At 38.1% G+C, this 18,229-nt stretch overlaps 2 protein-coding genes across 2 annotated transcripts in view; one reads left to right on the plus strand and one right to left on the minus strand.

Moving 5' to 3' along the window:
• Window positions 1-1,508: 1,508 nt before the first annotated feature.
• On the minus strand, window positions 1,509-14,228 carry casp8ap2 (caspase 8 associated protein 2). Its single transcript, XM_052095233.1, has 10 exons — window positions 14,048-14,228; window positions 13,611-13,676; window positions 13,331-13,411; window positions 12,804-12,907; window positions 8,918-8,992; window positions 8,701-8,816; window positions 5,644-8,588; window positions 2,933-5,438; window positions 2,720-2,819; window positions 1,509-2,641 (listed from the first exon to the last, which is right to left on the minus strand). The coding sequence occupies exons 2-10, from the start codon at window positions 13,663-13,665 to the stop codon at window positions 2,579-2,581; spliced, it is 6,045 nt and encodes a 2,014-aa protein (XP_051951193.1). The 5' UTR covers window positions 13,666-13,676; window positions 14,048-14,228; the 3' UTR covers window positions 1,509-2,578.
• A 909-nt stretch (window positions 14,229-15,137) lies between these two features.
• The window catches only part of mdn1 (midasin AAA ATPase 1), a 78,568-nt gene continuing 75,476 nt past the window's right edge, over window positions 15,138-18,229 (plus strand). Inside the window, exons 1-6 of the mRNA XM_052096058.1 lie at window positions 15,138-15,263; window positions 15,590-15,816; window positions 16,702-16,926; window positions 17,166-17,273; window positions 17,395-17,587; window positions 17,736-17,945. Of these exons, the coding sequence (XP_051952018.1) occupies window positions 15,168-15,263; window positions 15,590-15,816; window positions 16,702-16,926; window positions 17,166-17,273; window positions 17,395-17,587; window positions 17,736-17,945 (1,059 nt within the window). The 5' untranslated portion in view covers window positions 15,138-15,167. The remainder of the gene's footprint in view (window positions 15,264-15,589; window positions 15,817-16,701; window positions 16,927-17,165; window positions 17,274-17,394; window positions 17,588-17,735; window positions 17,946-18,229) is intronic.

Consider the following 18,229-nt stretch of genomic DNA (forward strand, 5'->3'; position numbering starts at 1 on the left):
GAAATGGCTAAAAACTAAATTAACGATCTATTTTGTACTAGCACACACAAGTCAATCAGGTTACTTCAGTGTGGACAAGTTGAATCTGCCCTGCTGGAGGTGAAGTAAGGTTAACAGCTGTCATAGACTGCGGCCTAAATACTTAGTCTTTGCCTTCTGCCTGGAACATGCAGCATTGTCAATGAACTGTGAATGTTTTGGTGATTTGTAGCATTTGCAGCCCCATGTAATACTAACCTACCCAAAATGCACCAGTGTGATTAAATCCTTAAATTAAGAAATGTATCTCTTCATTTAAAAAACATCATGCCCTGATTTCGAAATTCACTTAAGTTTTCCTTAGATGTTCAAGAAGCGATCTGAAAATCAAATAGAAGTGATTATAAAAAGAAATATTCCTGCTATTGCTCTTTCCATAAAATCTGCTGAATTCTGAATTATTTTTCAAAACCAAGGAGAAAGCTGTCATCACCAAACCCTCAAAGATTTTGTATCTTTGAAAAGCCCTGGATTTAACATACACTGAAAAATTCACTAAAAACCAATGTCCTCTATAAATGACAATTAAATTGCTTGGTCACAGGAGGTTTATTTAAAGGTTTTGAATAGGAGCACAATATAAACTCAGCAAAAAACGAAACGTCCTCTTAACTTTCAACTTTTATTTTCAAAATGTACCCGTACCTGTCCCGCAGGTGTGATATTCGGATGTACCGATCCTGTGTAGGTGTTGTTACATGTGGTCTGCCACTGCGAGGACAATCAGCTGTCCTTCCTGTCTCACTGTAGCACTCTCTTAGGCATCTCACAGTACAGATATTGCAATTTATTGCCCTGACCACATCTGTAGTCCTTATGCCTCCATGCAGCATGCCAAAGGCACGTTCACATAGATGAGCAGGGAACCTGGGCATCTTTCTTTTAGTGTTTTTCAGAGTCAGTAGAAAATAATCTTTAATGTGCTAAGTTTTTATAACTGTGACCTTAACTGTCGTCTTTAAGCTTTTAGTGTCTTAACGACCGTTCCACAGGTGCATGTTCATTAACTATTTATGAACAAGCATGGAAAACATTGATTAAACATTTTACAATAAAGATCTGTAAAGTTATTTGGATTTTTACAAAATTATCTTTAAAATAAAGTGTCCTGAAAAAGGGATGTTTCTTTTTTGCAGAGTTTATTATATATATATATTATATATATATATATATATATATATATATATAACATTTTGTGGTTGTCAGACTTGGTGCAAGATGTCCACACTTGCTACTCAGGTTGGACACCAGCATTAACCTCGTGGGTACTGAAGTTATGCATAAAATACCTTGAGGTCTATTAGTTGTAATTACAAAAATGGCCAAGAAAAGTGTTTTTAAATAAATAATAAAAAAAATAAAAAGTGATGATTGAGAATTATACAAGTAAATGCAATTTTAATAAAAAACAGGGTTATTGCAATTTTTGTCTCAAAAAGGACTTCCTTCTTTAAATAAATATGCTTTATTTAAAAAATGTAAAAGGTTTATCAGAACTTACAATATATACAAAACAAGTTTCAAAAAGGTACTTTTCCCACATCGAGGTTTCTCTATTTTTGGGGAAGGTTGAAAAAAAACTAAGAAATGTTGCCGTTTGTTAATACATACAAATATTTCAGTATAATTCCACTTCTCACACACACACACACACACACACACACACACACACACACACACACACACACACACACACGAACAATCCCGGCATTCAATTCAAAGCAACAAAAACACGTTACTCATAAGTTACCAATATATCAAATTGGTTCCATCAGAATGACTGATGGAACAAAGACTGCAAATTAAAATGTTGACAATTACAAAACAAAGAAAGTGACACTGACAGGTTTTTTCTTTCTCTATATTCAGAGACCTGTGACTCTGACATCAACCTCATTCACATTACAAAAGATATAAAACCATTTATATTTAGAACCAGTTGTGTTCTTCAGAGGTAGGTCTTAAAAAAGGCATTCTGAACACTGCAAAACTTGTTACAAGTTAGTAACTTATATTTAATTACAAAACTTAATTCAAATTAGGCAAACGTACCAAATTATACTAGATGAAAGATTTTATGATCAGGGTTTTACGCACCGAAAACACTATAAACCAATTTATCTGCTTTGACTAGCTGTATCTTTATTTCTTTCACCAAGAGTATGCAATTTCAATTTCAGAATAGGCCACACTGCTAATGTTTCTCTGTTTAATAAATATATTTGGGGTAAAACATTTTTGGATCAAACCTAATCATTGTATGGTAATAGTAATGTACGGTGTAGTAATTTAAGAATTTTGGTGATCTAAGAACACTGAATGTTAACCAAAGAAAAAAAGAGCTGGTTAAAAAAAGTCCACTTTATACCGTTTACTGCAGATTTGTTTTTGTGGGTTGTAATTGTAAGTGCTTTTATAAACAGGTCAACAACATTTACACATTTGTTACCATCCAATTTTCAGATATGTTTATGTTTCCTTCCATAGTCTATTACTATATCTGCATTAGCAAGAGAGTCATTCTCTTTGTCTTTTTAAATCAGTTTATCATTTTCTCTTTCTTCTTGAAAAGCTTCATCAACTGGGTGAATCTCTCCTCAATCTGTCGAAGAGCAGCATTTATTAGTTTGTGACAAAGGTGTTAGTTGAATACATATTGAGACAGAATAACAATGCATACCTGTTCTGTTGACTTCTTTAACTTCTTTGAAAGAACAGCAAAAGTATTGGGTGAAGCACCTTTCATTTTCAGCTCGATGAGAATATCCCGGTCTTCATCCCTTCAAAAACACCATCCAATAGTTGTTTAAAATGTATGCTTATTTTATGATTTAACTACCAAGTTATGTACATAGACTTAATGAAACAATGTGAAAACATTCAGTCAACTCACCTAGTCCATGTCACCACCACTTCCCCTTGCTTCCAGATTACATTCTTAGCTGACAGGCTGCTAGGGGACACCGGAGTAACCGGAGTAACTGCAGTTTTTGAGCCATTTTCTTTGGGTAATTTTGACCTCTTTTTATGCCTAGACTTGTGATGTTTATCTTTAGATTTCTCCATTTTGGAGTGCTTTGCCTTTGGCTCCGAGTGATGTCCCTTGCGTTTCCTTGAAACCCTCTCCGTTCCAGCCTCTGGTGCAATTTGGCTCAGAGTGGTGCTCCTTGCATTTCTTGACACCTTCTCTGTTGTTTTGGGCTCTGTTGCACTGCTTGCCTCAAGAACAGTAACACATGCTTCTTTGGAATCATGCTGAGCATTGGATAGACCAAACAAGCTGTCATTACAGACACCTTCAGATGGGGATTTTCGGCTTGAAGGTCGAGCTTCTATTCCTTTATCTGAAATGTCACATAACACAGTTGCCTTGGCTGGGCTTTTGTTTGTCTCTCCAGAGGCAGAACCTATGTCTTCATGCATAGTAAAAGAGAGGTTAGAATTCAAAGATGGCTCTGGACCTTCATCTAATGCTGGCTCACTTTTTCCTTCATTTTGATTACATTCGATTGGGCAAGTAGTAGATGTATGTCTTATTCGCACAATGAAATGATCATTTGACCTCTCCATTACCACAGCCTGCATTGGTAAATTAGGTTTGAACTGGAAACCACATGGGTCAGAACCCTCCCAAGTTCTGCTGTGACTCGACCCACAACTGGAGTTGTCCGTATCCAGAGAAAGGTGGATGTCCTGCTCTGTGGCATCTTCTCCATCTAGAAGAGCATCTTCACTGTAATGGGCACTAAGGACACTATTTGGGGCAGACAATGGCTGACCAGTTCCAGGGTGCAAGAAACTCAAGTGACTATCAGACTTCAGAGGCGAGGGAATGGTAAGGGACACAGCTAGATCTTCTGCCAAAATAGAAAAGGATCTCTGAGAGATTACAGGAACTTGGGATGGTTCAGAATTAGAGGGGACTTCTAATAAGCAGCTCTCATCAAGAATTGCTGGGTCTACCAGCATTTTACTGTTAGAAGCAATCTTGTAAGGGGAAATGGAAGACCAGGATGTTATGAATTTAGATGGGGTTGTCTTGTTGGGGGTCATAATCTCAATCAAACTCTCTCCTGGAAGTACTTCCTTTCGGGGGGTACTGACTGGCCAGCTCTGACTGTCCCCTACTGGAATGCTGGGATCAAGCAAATCAGACCCTTGCAAAAGGCACTTGAATATCTCTCCCATTTGAGAGTCAGAGACCAAGTTAAAGGTTAAGCTTGATGCTTGCTGCTCTGTGAGAATTTCAAAGTCTGACCTATCCTGTGCGGATCCATTATGGGAGAGACGACGGACATATGAAGAGATTTTATTCTCTGATCCAGAGGTACTTTCAGGGGCAGACTTTTCAGACGATGAGCTAGGAGGTTGTTGCAATGTCATTGCCGGCTGATCGTCTTCCGTCACACTTGCTTTTATATTTTTACCCCTGCTACCAAGACCCCTGTGGGTAAGATTATTTGGAGGGGCCTCTTTGCCACAGTTTCCAGTGTGAACTTTTGCCTTCCTGACCATGTGAACAGATGTGCTAAACAGCTCTTTTTTATCCTCACTTTCAAACCCTTTTCCCTTAAGAGTTGTACTTTTATATTCAGATAAGCAAGCATTAACAGATGGCTCAGACCCACTTTTAAGGGCTGCCTTCAGTTCCTTGAACAAGAAATCAAACTGCCCATTCACAAATGTCCACAACTTATGCTTAAGGTCTCCAGCTCTCTGCTCAAAGATACGATTGACAATTCCATTCTTGGTGACCTTGCTCATGATAGAAGATATAATCTTATTAAGTCTAACTTTGATTTCATTACCCTGGCAGCCCAATTTGTCCAAGTCAACAGAATTGATGAATTCAGTAAAAGAGGCATGAGACATATCCACAATACAGCAGAATGCAGTCTTGGTGACATTTCTGTGAAGCTTCATGTACTTTTTCCTCAGCTCAACTCGAATGGTTGCTAACATGTCCATGAATTCATCTAAGGTATGGACTGCTGCTTTTAATGGTGGGCTGACAGTTTTAAAGCGTCTCTTACTTGAAGTGGGACAGCCATCAGCAGTCATTGGGCTCTTTGTTTGCTCAGCACATTTAGTAGGGACCTTAGATTTCTTTTGGGACACTCTTTTCCCACCTGCATTTAGCCTGGGACTTGGATGAGTCCCTGAGTTTGATTTGTCCTGTTCTCTTGGAGGAGTCTGGATAAACAGAGCTCCCTCTTCTTCACTTTCACTCACTATCTCACCATCCTCCAGCTCTTCTTGCTCAGTTCCACTAGCTGAGAGGCTGTCTTTTGTCCCTTTATGGGAAGTAGTTGTGACAAAGGTGTCAGGCGACTCATTTTCTTTGTTCATGTCCATATTCACACCGTCTTTATCACAGCCACTTGTTGCGGTAGAGAGGTCTTTACGGGAAACAGACAAATTAACATTAGTAAGCTTTATATGCATTAACTTGAAAAATCTTTTATATATTATATTAATAATTAATAATCTGAACATTCATGTACCCCGGCTATGCATTTCAATAAAAATTTTCATAATACAGTGCTATTTTGAACTGGGTGCATTTTTAAACACTCCACTTTGTCCAAAATCAAAAACACTTACCTTTGCTAAGACACTTGACATGTGGTTGCTTGTCAGCACGTTGAGGCTCTACATTTTTCACCTGACGGACTGGACTTGTGAGAGGGCTAATGGGTTCTGGAATAACTCTGAGGTTCCTCAGGGTAAGCATCATGGAGTCTTCATCATGGGGAAACACAAGAGGGCTAGATGGCTTCAAGATCGGTTTCTCTTTATTTGTTGAATCTGGTTCTGAGGAATCACCTTGCACAGAAGACATTGCCTCCTCTCTAACAGTGGTATCACTTGGAGCTGTATCATGATTACTTAACTTTATTTTAGATGTTTTCATATTTTCAGATGCCTGGGATATTTCAAAATTTTTTACACTTTCAAATGAATAACCTGTTTTCTCATTGTACTGTCTTGAAGTACCCACTTCAACATCACAAATAACTTTGCTTTGGTCATCAAGATTTGCACTATTATTGCTAGGGGAAACTTCCATGGTCACATAACTCTCAGTAGTCCCAGAATTTCTCACAGGAATACTGCGTGCATTGTCAGAGAACATGTCCTCATGAATAATCCCATTTTGTGCTGGTATTAAATCCTGAGACTGCCTTTGGATTCTCTTCTGCAAAATCTCCTCAGACACAGTGGAGAAAGGATCTTTTTGCTGATGATCATCAACTATTGAATCAGGAGTATTATCCACAACTGTCAATTCTGATATTTTAATGGGCAAAGCATTAGAGACAACAATATTTTCTATAATCCCTGGAGAGTCTTCTGTGCAGTTCTGACAGATGCTACTTGGAGATTCTCTTTCAAGGTTTAAATTTGATAAGGAACCATTGTCTGATACATTGAGGTCTATTGTATTGCCCATTTCCTTCTCAGAGATGAAAAAAATGGCTGGTTTTTTATCCACAGCCTCATGACTCTCAGGGGCATTTTCTTCCTGTACCTTTATATTGGTTTCTTTGTCTGAGGGCTTTTCAGAGAACACCGCTGTGAAGAGATAATCAACTTGTTCTGATTGTTTGCAAGAACTGGTAAGGTCAAGCTGTTCAAATGCATTTGTCAGCACAGGGTCCTCATCTTTCTCCACAATGCTATTTTGGCTGTTTTTTAGTTCATCTATAACAATTAAATCCTTTCCAAACTCAGATAATCTGCTATTATCAGGCAAGGCTTCTTCAGAAGTTGCTTCAGTAAGTTCCATAGGATCAGAGGGCGGCCTCTGCTTTTTAAGAGGTGATAAGGTGAGGTTCAGTGTTTCCATGAAACTCAGTTTTCTGTCTGCACTATTATCCTCAGTTGATTTGCACAGACCCTTACTGATTGCTAACATTGATGGTGGTTGTGTATGAACAGATTCAAGATGTGTGTCCTGAACATTCTTACTATGTTTACCTTCTCTGAGAGTTTTGTGCTTTACAGGAGAAGGGTTCTTTCTGTCACCTTTGGTTCTTTCTGTCACCTTTTTTGATTTTCCATCCTTTTGTACCATACGCTCCTCTTTCTTTCGTTCCCTGTGCTTGCCTACACCCTTTCCTCTACTATAATCCTTTTCAGCACTTGCATTTTTGACAGGACATATAGAATCATCCATCTTTCTAGAATTGTCATGTCTATGAGACTTTTTACTGTTTAACAATGACTCCTTGATTCTTCCTGATGCTCTTCCCTTACAAATATCCTTTCTTTTTGAATCGCATTTGGGAATAGAAATAGCTTGCCTACTGTCTGAATCAACTTGTTTCCTAGATCTCCATTCTCTACATCTTTCATTTTCATCTTTATTATCTGCCTCCTTTGCACTTCTTTGCTTATACTCTTTGTTGCCATCTGACCTGTTGCTTCTTTCTCTACTGCTTCTGTGACCCTGATGTTTTTTACTCCTGTCACTATATATTTGCTTCTTTAGCTCATGCTCTCTGCATCTTTCAGTTCTAGTGCTCCTCTCTGCACTAGAACTCTTCCGTTGGCTTTTATCCTCTCTCATTTGATGGCCACTTGCATTTTCCATTTTGTGGTTTTGGGAATGGTTAGCATCATCCACCACAGCACAAGCTGTATTCCTCCATTCAGATTGTCTTGTTCCTTTGCTTGTTTTGTCTTGAACTTGATTATGCATGTACTCTTGACCCTGTGTCTCCATATCTGCAGCAGTCTTCACTGAACTTTTGGATGACTGGGAAGAGACTTCAGATGGCAATGATTTGTGAGACTGGAAGGAAGGGCTTTTAGATCCTTCGGAACTTCCAAGAATGACTGGAACCTCAGGTTGCTGATTCTTGTTTTCAATAGACATAGAGCTATCATTTGTCAGCGGCCTTTCAGTTCTTTCAGACTGGCTCAAGTTGCCATCCACTCTGTTCTGCGATCTTTGCAACAGGTCCTTCTCCTGTGAGTTACACACTTTGTCATGGGTTTTGCGTTTTTGGGACTTTTCTGGCTTGTCTGCCCGTTTTGAAAAACAAGTCTTATTGTCCTCCAAGCTACTAACACCACTGTCAGAATTTGTATCAGCAACTCTCAATCTAGAGTTGTACGGTTTATGAGAGTTTGAAACATCTGTCACTGTGGACATGGTGTAATCTTTTATACTCCCCGATGTTTTGTTAGGATGGAAATGTCTGACCTCGTGCTCTGGTTGAATAGTGAGAGTCTTACTGTCAGATATAGCAGAATAGTTTTTTTTCTGACAAGGCACAGGACTTTCAAGATCAGTTCTTGGGCACCTCAAGAGTACCTCAAAGGATTGTGGTGCTACAGCTGATGTTGTTGCTGGAAAAGCACAGTGACCCGGCACAGTGTTTCTCTTGTGCTGATGTACTTCCTTTATATCCTTGTCTTGTCCACAATCTCTAGATTCTGAAAGAAAACTGGTAGCGTTGATCAAACAGTGCCTTGAGTTTGTCTGACCACTTTCAATTTCAGATCGGAGGATATTCTGACCATAGCTTCCTCGACCGGTCCTGCGATGAAAACACAAAAAGGCAAAGTGGCATTTACATTATACAGATATTGACACCAGCCAGACTTCAGACAATCTTCTGATAATTCTTAGTACCAGAGCTGGAGTTTTACCTATTGCTGAGTCTGCTAATCTCCTCATCCTTACGTACAATCTCCATTCTAGCCGTCTTGATGAGGGAACAGATGTTCTTCTTTAGAAGTGTGTTTTCAGTGTTCAAACTTGAATTCTTAAAATAAAAAGTACATAAGTGCTGTTCAACTAAAATAACATCTTGTGGCATTCATTCAGCATCAATAAGACAGAATAACCATTCAAAATTAAACAAACCTTTGTCTGCAGTAGCTGTAACTTTGAGAACAATTCTTTAACCTGGGTTTGTGCTTCATCAAATTTTTGTTTCAACTGTAATGAAAGGCAGATATTACATATGAGAATGTAATTATTATTATTAATCTATGGGGGATTTCTTTTATGACCACAAACCAACAGCATGTTATGGAACCATATGCAATGTGCAAGCTACCGTATTCATATTTGTAACGCCCTCAGGCAGCTGAAGCCGATTACTTCCGATGGCGCTGCTCTGTGGGCGACATGGACACACTGCACTGCATTTTGTTTGTGGGTTTTATGTCCTTCTTATGACTCTGGCTGTTGGATCCGGACTTGAAAATTAAATTACTGTACAAGCGTAAAACAAAGTATTCATCGATGGCTTGTGTTTCGGGACGTTTATTGGTGTTACTGCTGTGGTACAGACTTTTCATCAGTTGCACTACGTTTCTAGTATGGCAGAGTAGCAAGCAGGCACTCTCCTATATAAGGGAAGCGCTCCTGTCTCTACGCCATTACGGGAATGTAACAAACAATCTCGGACCGCTTCTCGGTAACCTGCATCATCAAGGAAACACGAAGGCAGCGAATATTGAAAAGAGACCGGAGAGGAGGAGCTCGACAGCGGCTATGGAGAAGAGCCAACCGACCGCCTCTGCCATCAATGATTTTGTGTAATGCAAGATCACTCAATAATAAGTTCAACAAACTACGACTCATGACAAGAGGATGTTTCGAGTATTGTGAGTATGTATTATGATTTTCATTGAAACATGGTTACACTCAGAGATTTCTGATTCTCTTGTTGATATAAATGGGTTTCATATTATCCGCTCTGACAGAAACCAGCTGTCAGCGAAGAGCAGAGGGGGCCGGCTTTGCCTGTATATAAATTAAAAGTGGTGCAGACAGTATACAGTCCGAGAGTATATCTGTAAACCTGACATGGAACTGTTATGTGTGAGTCTCAGGCCATTTTACCTACCCCAAGAGTTTGGAAATATCCTCATCTGCTTTGTTTATGTACCCTGAGAACCTGGACAATGCCACAGAAGTGACCACAGGTTACATAAAATTCTGTGTTGAAACTAATTCACAAAAAGTTGATAAAAGTGTATCTCAATATAGATCTGGGCGATTTTTTCGATTAATTTTAATTTATGTTTTTGACATGATTTTTATAAATTTTTAAATTGTGGAATCGAGGTTTTGCATAACATATCAGACGCTGATGCTTTAGATACACTGTCAATCCACAAATGTTTGAATATAAAAGAGAAAAACTGTTTACATCACTTAGCTTGATGCCGCCCTCAATCTGATAAGCTGAACATGTGTTGAAATATGCACAACCGCGCGCACCAATGAAACATAGGTTAACAACATGGAGACCGATATAAAAGCCGGTAATATTTCCAGTATGATTGTACGGTGTGAATTATGTAGACTTCATCCATCATGCATGTTTCCACCAGCTTAATCAAACAATAACTAAAATACATTTACTGAGATGTCAATAAAAATGTATATGAAATGTATATAAGATGTGTTATAATAAAGTGTTAGAACATAAGTGACGTTATGGACGCTTCATATCAAATCATAAAATGGATAGGCTATAAATGGGAGAATCATACACATCCCATTTTACCATGATGATTCAGATAGATTGATAATTATTGGCTTGTTCTGTGATGCATTTTAAATGTACTGCATTTTTAGCCAACATTTATGAAGCGATAATTTTGACAAACAGCGATATTATTTGATTTTGCTTCTCTGCTCAGCGTGTACTGCTAGAGGGTGATGCATGCTCACAGTACTGACTGACATCATTATTTTAAAGAGCTTTTTGCATCTTGCAGTGCTACACTGAAATTTGTCTAATATATGGACTTTATCTGCAGGTGTTCATGGTTATACTTACAAATTGATTATAGATAAACTAGACCATTTCTAGATATTGATTTCTAGACAACTTTCTAGATGGACTTGATTTAGATAAAAATAATACCCAAATTTTCGTCAAGTTATTTAGTAGTTTTCTTATTTTATACTATTATTTCAGAACATCAGTGTTATTTTAAATAAATTTTATTTTACTTTTATGCTGTTGACAACTTTGTCTGTTGCACTTTTTTGTTGTGCATTTCTGTTACTCACCTTTGTTTTCTATAATGTAAAATAAAAAACTTAGATTTTTCTAACCAGGTTGACTTGCATTCTAATAAGGAACATGTTATTTGAATCATGGAGTTACTTTTTTGAAAAATACCTTTAAATGTAGGAAAATCATATATCGTTCTGAAGTTTAAAAAAAAATAACAATTTTGATTATATATTTTTTTGCCATATCGCCCAGCCCTACCCAAATAACAAACCATATGTTACAAAGGATGTAAAGGACTATATTAATAGGAAAAAGCAGGCATTTAAGAGCATCAACCACCAACAAATTAAGAGCTGCACAAAAGGACCTGACCCAAAAACTGGAACACCATAGGGAGGTGATAGGAAAACTTCAGACTATTAACTCTTAAAAAAAAAAAAATGTGGAACTTGAAAATAGCTGCCAATTTGAATCCCTTAAAAGAATCCATACCTGTCATAGATGAACTGGCTAAAGCAAATGAACTAAATTCCTTCTATAAACAGTTTGATAATTGTGATTTCTCTGTTGAGTTATGTGACTTAGCGCTGGACAATATTGTTCTGGATGATGCAGATAGGATTGTGATACAGCCTAATTCTGTCAACACAGTCATTAAGCAAATTAAATGTCAACAAGGCCCAGATCTCTTCTTTTCTATTAAGATGAACTCGCAGATGAACTCACACCTGCCTGGTGCCCCATATTTTAGAGGTCCCTAGATCTCCATGCTGTACCAGCAAAGCGGAAAAGGGTAATTATCATACCGTTGCTAAGAAACTGCGTCCACAGGAGAACAATGATTTCAGACCCATCTCTTTGACTTCAGTTGTAATGAAGTGTATGGAGAACTCCATAGTGAGGCAGTTGGGCCTCATACCAGAAATAATAGATACAGCTGCAGACAAATACGATATCCAGAAATATGTACAGTGGTGTGATGAGCACTTCCTAAACCTTAACGTTAAGAAAACACAGGAGATGGTATTTGACCACAAATGCATTGGTGAACATTCAGCAGTGGTTATTAATAACTGTAACATAGCCCAGGTTGATTCTTACAAATATCTGGGTGTACATGCAGACAATAAACTGACATGGAGTTTTCAGGTGGACACTGTCTGCTCTAAAGTCCATCATAGACTGGATATTCTCCATTGATTGAGGGCTTTTGGTGTTCACCTGAAAGTTTTGCTTCTCTCCTGCCATGCTGTAGCCTGGTTTTGCAACTTTAGTGTACAGTTGAAATTCAGAATTACTTAACTCACCCTGAGAGCTATGAAAATTATGGGAGTCAGGCAGCATCCCACCCCACAGGATATTTTCAGCAAATGAATTACCAGACAGGCCCAGAAGATAATTTTATGTCCTCCACCCAGAGTACCAGTTCCTACCCCCAGGCAGATGCTTTAGAGTCCCTACGTGCAGACTGAATGGTTTTAAGAACTCTTTTGTCCCTTTGTCCATCAAAGCTTTAAACGCCAAGGTAGCTTAAAGCATGTAAGAGACTTGATATATTAATCTTATTCTGTACAAATTCATTCTGGATGAAGTTACATTGTATATGGGTATTGTGCAATGTTTTGTTAGTGGCCATCAGAGTGTGTGGATTTGCGATGTGTGCGAGTACGTATGACAAATGTGTATGTAATATGTTTTTTCCAACAATGCAATGTATGTCCAAGACAAATTTCCTTTAGGACAATAAAGTTAAATCATCATCATACCGACCTCACTGTACGTTGCCTCCTTTTCTTCTTGTTCTTCCCTGATGATTTCTTCATACATATCCATTGATTCCACTGTACGTGGGGAAAGAAAAGTGTTGACTTTACCTAATAAAAACAAGCATGAATACAGCAGTTATTGCAATCTAAAGAGTTTAATCATCCTATTTTTCTGATAGGAGGCTCTACCTTAAAATACATTGCAGCACATCCGTCACTCATACTACTGAAGCTGTACATAATATCTAAAGCCCCCACCCACCCCCCACCCATTATGTAATAAATACATAAACATAATCATGAGGAAAAAGCACTAGCACTAAAACTAGGACCAGCAGGTAGAAACACAACAACAAAAACAAATTGTCTGATCATTTGCTTCTGGGCTTTTGTTAACATGCGACTGGAATGTGAATGCATTCTATCCTATAAATCAGGGCTTATCAACAAATATATAAAGTCTGTATGAAATGTTATACATTTACCATCAGGCTACAGGATCATAATTGTGAAAACATGAATGAAACTGACCTCTGTGCCCATAACACTTAGGGCTGTTCTCCAACCCAGAGTATATGTCCATCGAGTCCTCATCATGTTGTAGAGAAGTACCTGTATCAAGCACAAACACTGATACAGCCATGCAGCAATAACAATGCCAACATACAACACTGACCTAAACATGAACTTCATATTTTCAGAGGTGAGGAAATGAACCTGATAAACTAAATGACATATTGGAATAGAAATTAAAATAGAAAAAAAACAATTATTAAGATCAAATCATATACATATGGAGAAAGTATCTTACCAGAGGTTTTGTCATCCAGATCACCACAGTGTTCATCTATTAAATTATCCTCCATTTTTCAGTCAGCTTTTTAAAAAACAGACAATAGCAAAAGACGTTCCTGAAAACATTGGTAATAATAGCAAGTGGAAGCAACAGTAACAGCAAAAGTCTCAGTTCATCTACACCACTTCCTCTATCAAATACTGAAGAAAAAGAGCACTGAAATCATCTCAATGGAACATAATACTAAAGAACTAAAGATCTCAATACAATCCTAATGTTGAGCAAGATAAATAATAAATCATCCTTCAATTCCCAATATAATTTATGCACAAACAACACTTGCAACTATAAGATACCAAACTCCGATGAAGTAAAACGAGTAAAAACACATGTTAGTAGAAGTGTCCAAAGTAAAATAGATTAAAAACAAGTATATTTCTCCTTAACAATACCGTTTCTGTGGTAGCAAGCAAGCGACAACTGGCGAAAGATGAGCCAAAAACAATAGAGCGAAGTTCAGGATCCCACATCCATGCAGTCGCGCACGTATAATGTCATCTGTTAGGAAATATGAATATTCTATTTGTTTAAAGACAACAACTTAAACATTTCTTGAAGCATATTTCCACAAGCTCAGCGCCATCCTCCAAAATTCGCAAAACAGGAAGTGACCTCAATTTCCCGCGGTATCTCCTCTTCTAAAAGGATGTCATTGGTTCCGGGGTTTAACAGGGTAATAACGCAATACACCGCTAGTTTACTAAATCATATTAGTTTAGTAATGTGTATAATAATAGCATTGTTATAAATTATAGGCCCAGTAAATTATGTTGATAATGAATCCAATAATTAATGCATTCGAACGCTTTAGGAAGCATGTCTCAATCATTTATGGTAATAGATATTGTCATATTATTAATTTAATTCAAGTTATTGTATATCAATATTTTAATTATACATACAATCATACAGATTGCAAAGCTATATTTTATAGCGTACTATATGAGAGAGCTGAGCTAGTGTCATTTCCCATGATTTAAACTACAGGTAAATTGCGATCTTATTTATGCCTAAAATAAATAAATGCTACCAAAACAGCACTACACAGTACTATGGTGAAATTATGGTAACACCTATGGTAAATATGGTCAAATTCAGCTTCTTTTTCACGTAGAATTACAATTAAATACAACAGGGTAGTGCAGATTCAAACTTCGGCATATAAAATCGGATAAAAGGGTCGACCGCATTTTAAGTGTATTCTGAAAATCCCTTTATCATAACATCAAATGTGTTTCAGCATATAAACATATTTATATGTTTATGTTTCAGCACGGGGAGCGCGAGCTCAGTGACACAGTCTAACGACCCGGAAGTGATCTTCATTTACCCACATGTGGACAGGGATTTTAACACTGACGGGAACGTGCTCGCTGTGCTGTGATACAACCTGGACAGCCAAGCGAGTTGTGAGTCTTATGGTTCCCATCACGTAGAATACTTGAAATAACGAAACATTTACCAGCCGCAGAGACATCGACGGAAATCCCTATATTCACGACAAATGATATAATGGATAATCTGGAGTTGAGCCTGACATCTCTTGGTGTAATCTCGAGACATGTCGATAAAAGTCACAATGATCTCAGCAAGTATCTGGCAAAACAGGTGAGCTTCTATTTACCTGGGTACTTTATAAGACCGTTATAAGGGGCTTTCGTCTGTTTAAGATATGCAGAGTACCACATGGATGTCACATCGTACAGTCCCACGTTTCTAAAGCTGGGAAACGATTCTTAAGTCACGATGTACCAATTGGTTTCAGCTGTTAAAACACTTTGCATCAGAAATAAGTTTTGATATTTATTATGATATTATCTGTTCATTTAATGTTTGAATATACCTGTTAACTGTGTATATACAAGAGACTGGCTAGTTTTGCAGACATCATGGCCATTTAGACTGTTGTGAACTTATGAATTGCTCTGCTTTAGATATGGAGTCAGCAGGACAGGCAGTGTATACTGGAATGTCTTGCTCAGCTCCTGTTGGAGAAGGAATACACTCTTCTCATTGCACGTCACTTACGGCCACTGATTCTGGACCTGTTGGAGAGGAACGCAGAGAGGATCAAAGTAGATGTCAGGTTAAATCATGACCTCCATGAGCGCCTGTGTGTGGCTCTAAGCAAACTTCTCAACATCAGTCCAGATGCTCAAACGTAAGTAATCTTTCAGGACCACATGTGTCATGAGCATATATAGGGGAAAACTATTCACATGTGTTAGGTCAGCTAGTTTTTGCTCTAGGACTCTGCTGTACCAAAATTATTTATCATAAAAAGTAAAATAACAAAAAAAAGTCATTAAAATTAAATGTTGAAATGTAATGGTATTACCATGAACTGCTTAAACCTATCAAAATGCAAAATTAATAATGTGACGTAGACTGAAAAGGAAAATTGGTTTTGGTTTGCCAACAATTCCCTGCACAAAGCAAATTGTGGTACTGCACAAAGCACATTTATTCTAGTTTTTAGCGGATGAGGGCATGTCATGTAACCTGTCCAGATTGTTGTCTGCCTTATTTGGCAAGCTTCTTCCAAGTGATAAATAAATTTGGGGCGTCTTTCAAACTGCGCCATTGAAGGGGATGCCACTCGAAGGGTCGTTCCAAACAAAAGTAAGAAATGCATTTTTCTTTCAGGAAGGGCTCTTCCACAGAACTGTTAGCTAATGGGATCTTCATACAGTATTGCCTTGCTCCCTAGCATTCACACATCAAGAGCTCTGTCCTTTGGAGTGTGTAGGGCATAAGGATGATCACTTTCGATTGGAATTTGCCCTCGATCAGATGCATGCAACATTAACTAAATATACTGTATACGAATAGAGAAGTGTTTTCTCCTCCCTTGTAAAAATATATATCCCTACTTTGCCATCTTAACCATACACAATTATATAGTTATTTAAAAAAAATTATTGTATTATTTGCATTTTGCATTTTTTCTTGCTGCCTCATCAGTTATATAGATTCATGAGTTACCACCTCAGAACAAATGTCCTGACAAATATTTCATGACCAAGTTTTAATTTTTCTCACACAGGTTCGCGGCAAGGTACTTCAGCAGTGCTCCACCTGTGTTTCAGAGGCTCTTCTTCACAAGCGAAGAGGCTGCCTCCATCCATTATGGACCCAGACGGATGAAGCTACGAGACCTGATGGGGGCCACCCTCCGCTTCCTTCAAAGTGACTGTGAGAAGTTCCGTGTCCTGTGGGACTGGAGTGCCTGTGTTTCACAGCTTCTCACCAGTGACATTATGGTCCGAAGGTATGACTGATGATTATGTATAGGTATTGCTAAAGAATGGATCAGAAACTTGGTAGTTTTCCAGAAGTATTACCAGATTTTTTGATTATCTCCTAAATCAACACAATCATTTACACAGATTTGCTAGTAATTTCTATCTGTAGTCCAATGATGGATCCAGTACCTACAGAATTTCTTTCTAGCTTTTCAGCTAGGTCCAAGTTTCATTTATTGTGTATGTGTGTGCATGCTTTTTTTAGTTATACTGCCCAGTGCCTTGCCCTGGTGTCCCACATGACAGATAACCAGAAAACAATCTTTTTGAGGAAGGTTCTTTCGAGTGAAGAGATTTTGCATCTGAAAATGAAGTAAGTTTGATGAACTTGCTAAAACCTTTTGAGAAAAATAGTTTGACAATAAAACGTAGAAGTCTGTGGCTAATTTGAAAGTGAACTCTAAAATGAAAATTACATTATTGTTTATTCGTAGATCACTTGAGGAGACACAGCAGCTGGAGGTAGAAAAGGCTTTGGTTTTGGCCAATCAGGGCTCAGTAATGTGGTGGAAAGAGAGGGTAAATAAGGTCACCAGTGGTCAGGTAGTGACAGAAGACCTGACTCGGAGTGTTACTGCAGTGTGTGGGGTGATCCTTCCCAGACGGACCCCCAGACAGGAGGAAAAGGTAAGATAATAATCCATAAACTGAAAAACTTTTTTGTAGTGCAAGACTGTTTGAATCTGTTGCTTTTAACTATTTTGTATCCTCATTTAGTGTAAGTTGGATTATCGTTTGTGATTTATAACATCACAACATCTTCTGTTACTCTTAGACATGTTTAAGAACTCTGATTATGGTGGATTCAACCTGTCAAAATCTGCGACGGCTTGCCATGGCTGTGGCATCCCAGAAACCTGTTCTTTTGGAAGGCCCTATTGGATGTGGAAAAACTGCCCTTGTTGAATATCTAGCTGCTGCGACTGGACATGTTAAAGCTCCTGACATCCTCAAAGTTCAACTCGGGGACCAGACTGACAGCAAGGTGAGATGCACTTAAGTTTATTATTGTGCCAAGATGATTATCATTGTTTTCACTTTGCAGTTTATCATGAGCACTCACATTAAAATGAAGACTCCAGTCATATCAGTAACCTTTTAAAAGCTTTTTTTATTCTACATGGAGAGGGTCCACACATGGGCGCATTCATGTTAGAATCACATGACCAGCTGAATACTACTCATTTAATCTCAGTTACCACACTGTTATTTGACACTTTCACTCTTTGATTAAAGTAATCATGGCTGACTGTGAATACTAAATGAATA

This window comes from Xyrauchen texanus, chromosome 28, assembly GCF_025860055.1.
Source record: "Xyrauchen texanus isolate HMW12.3.18 chromosome 28, RBS_HiC_50CHRs, whole genome shotgun sequence".
Lineage (NCBI taxonomy): Eukaryota > Metazoa > Chordata > Actinopteri > Cypriniformes > Catostomidae > Xyrauchen > Xyrauchen texanus.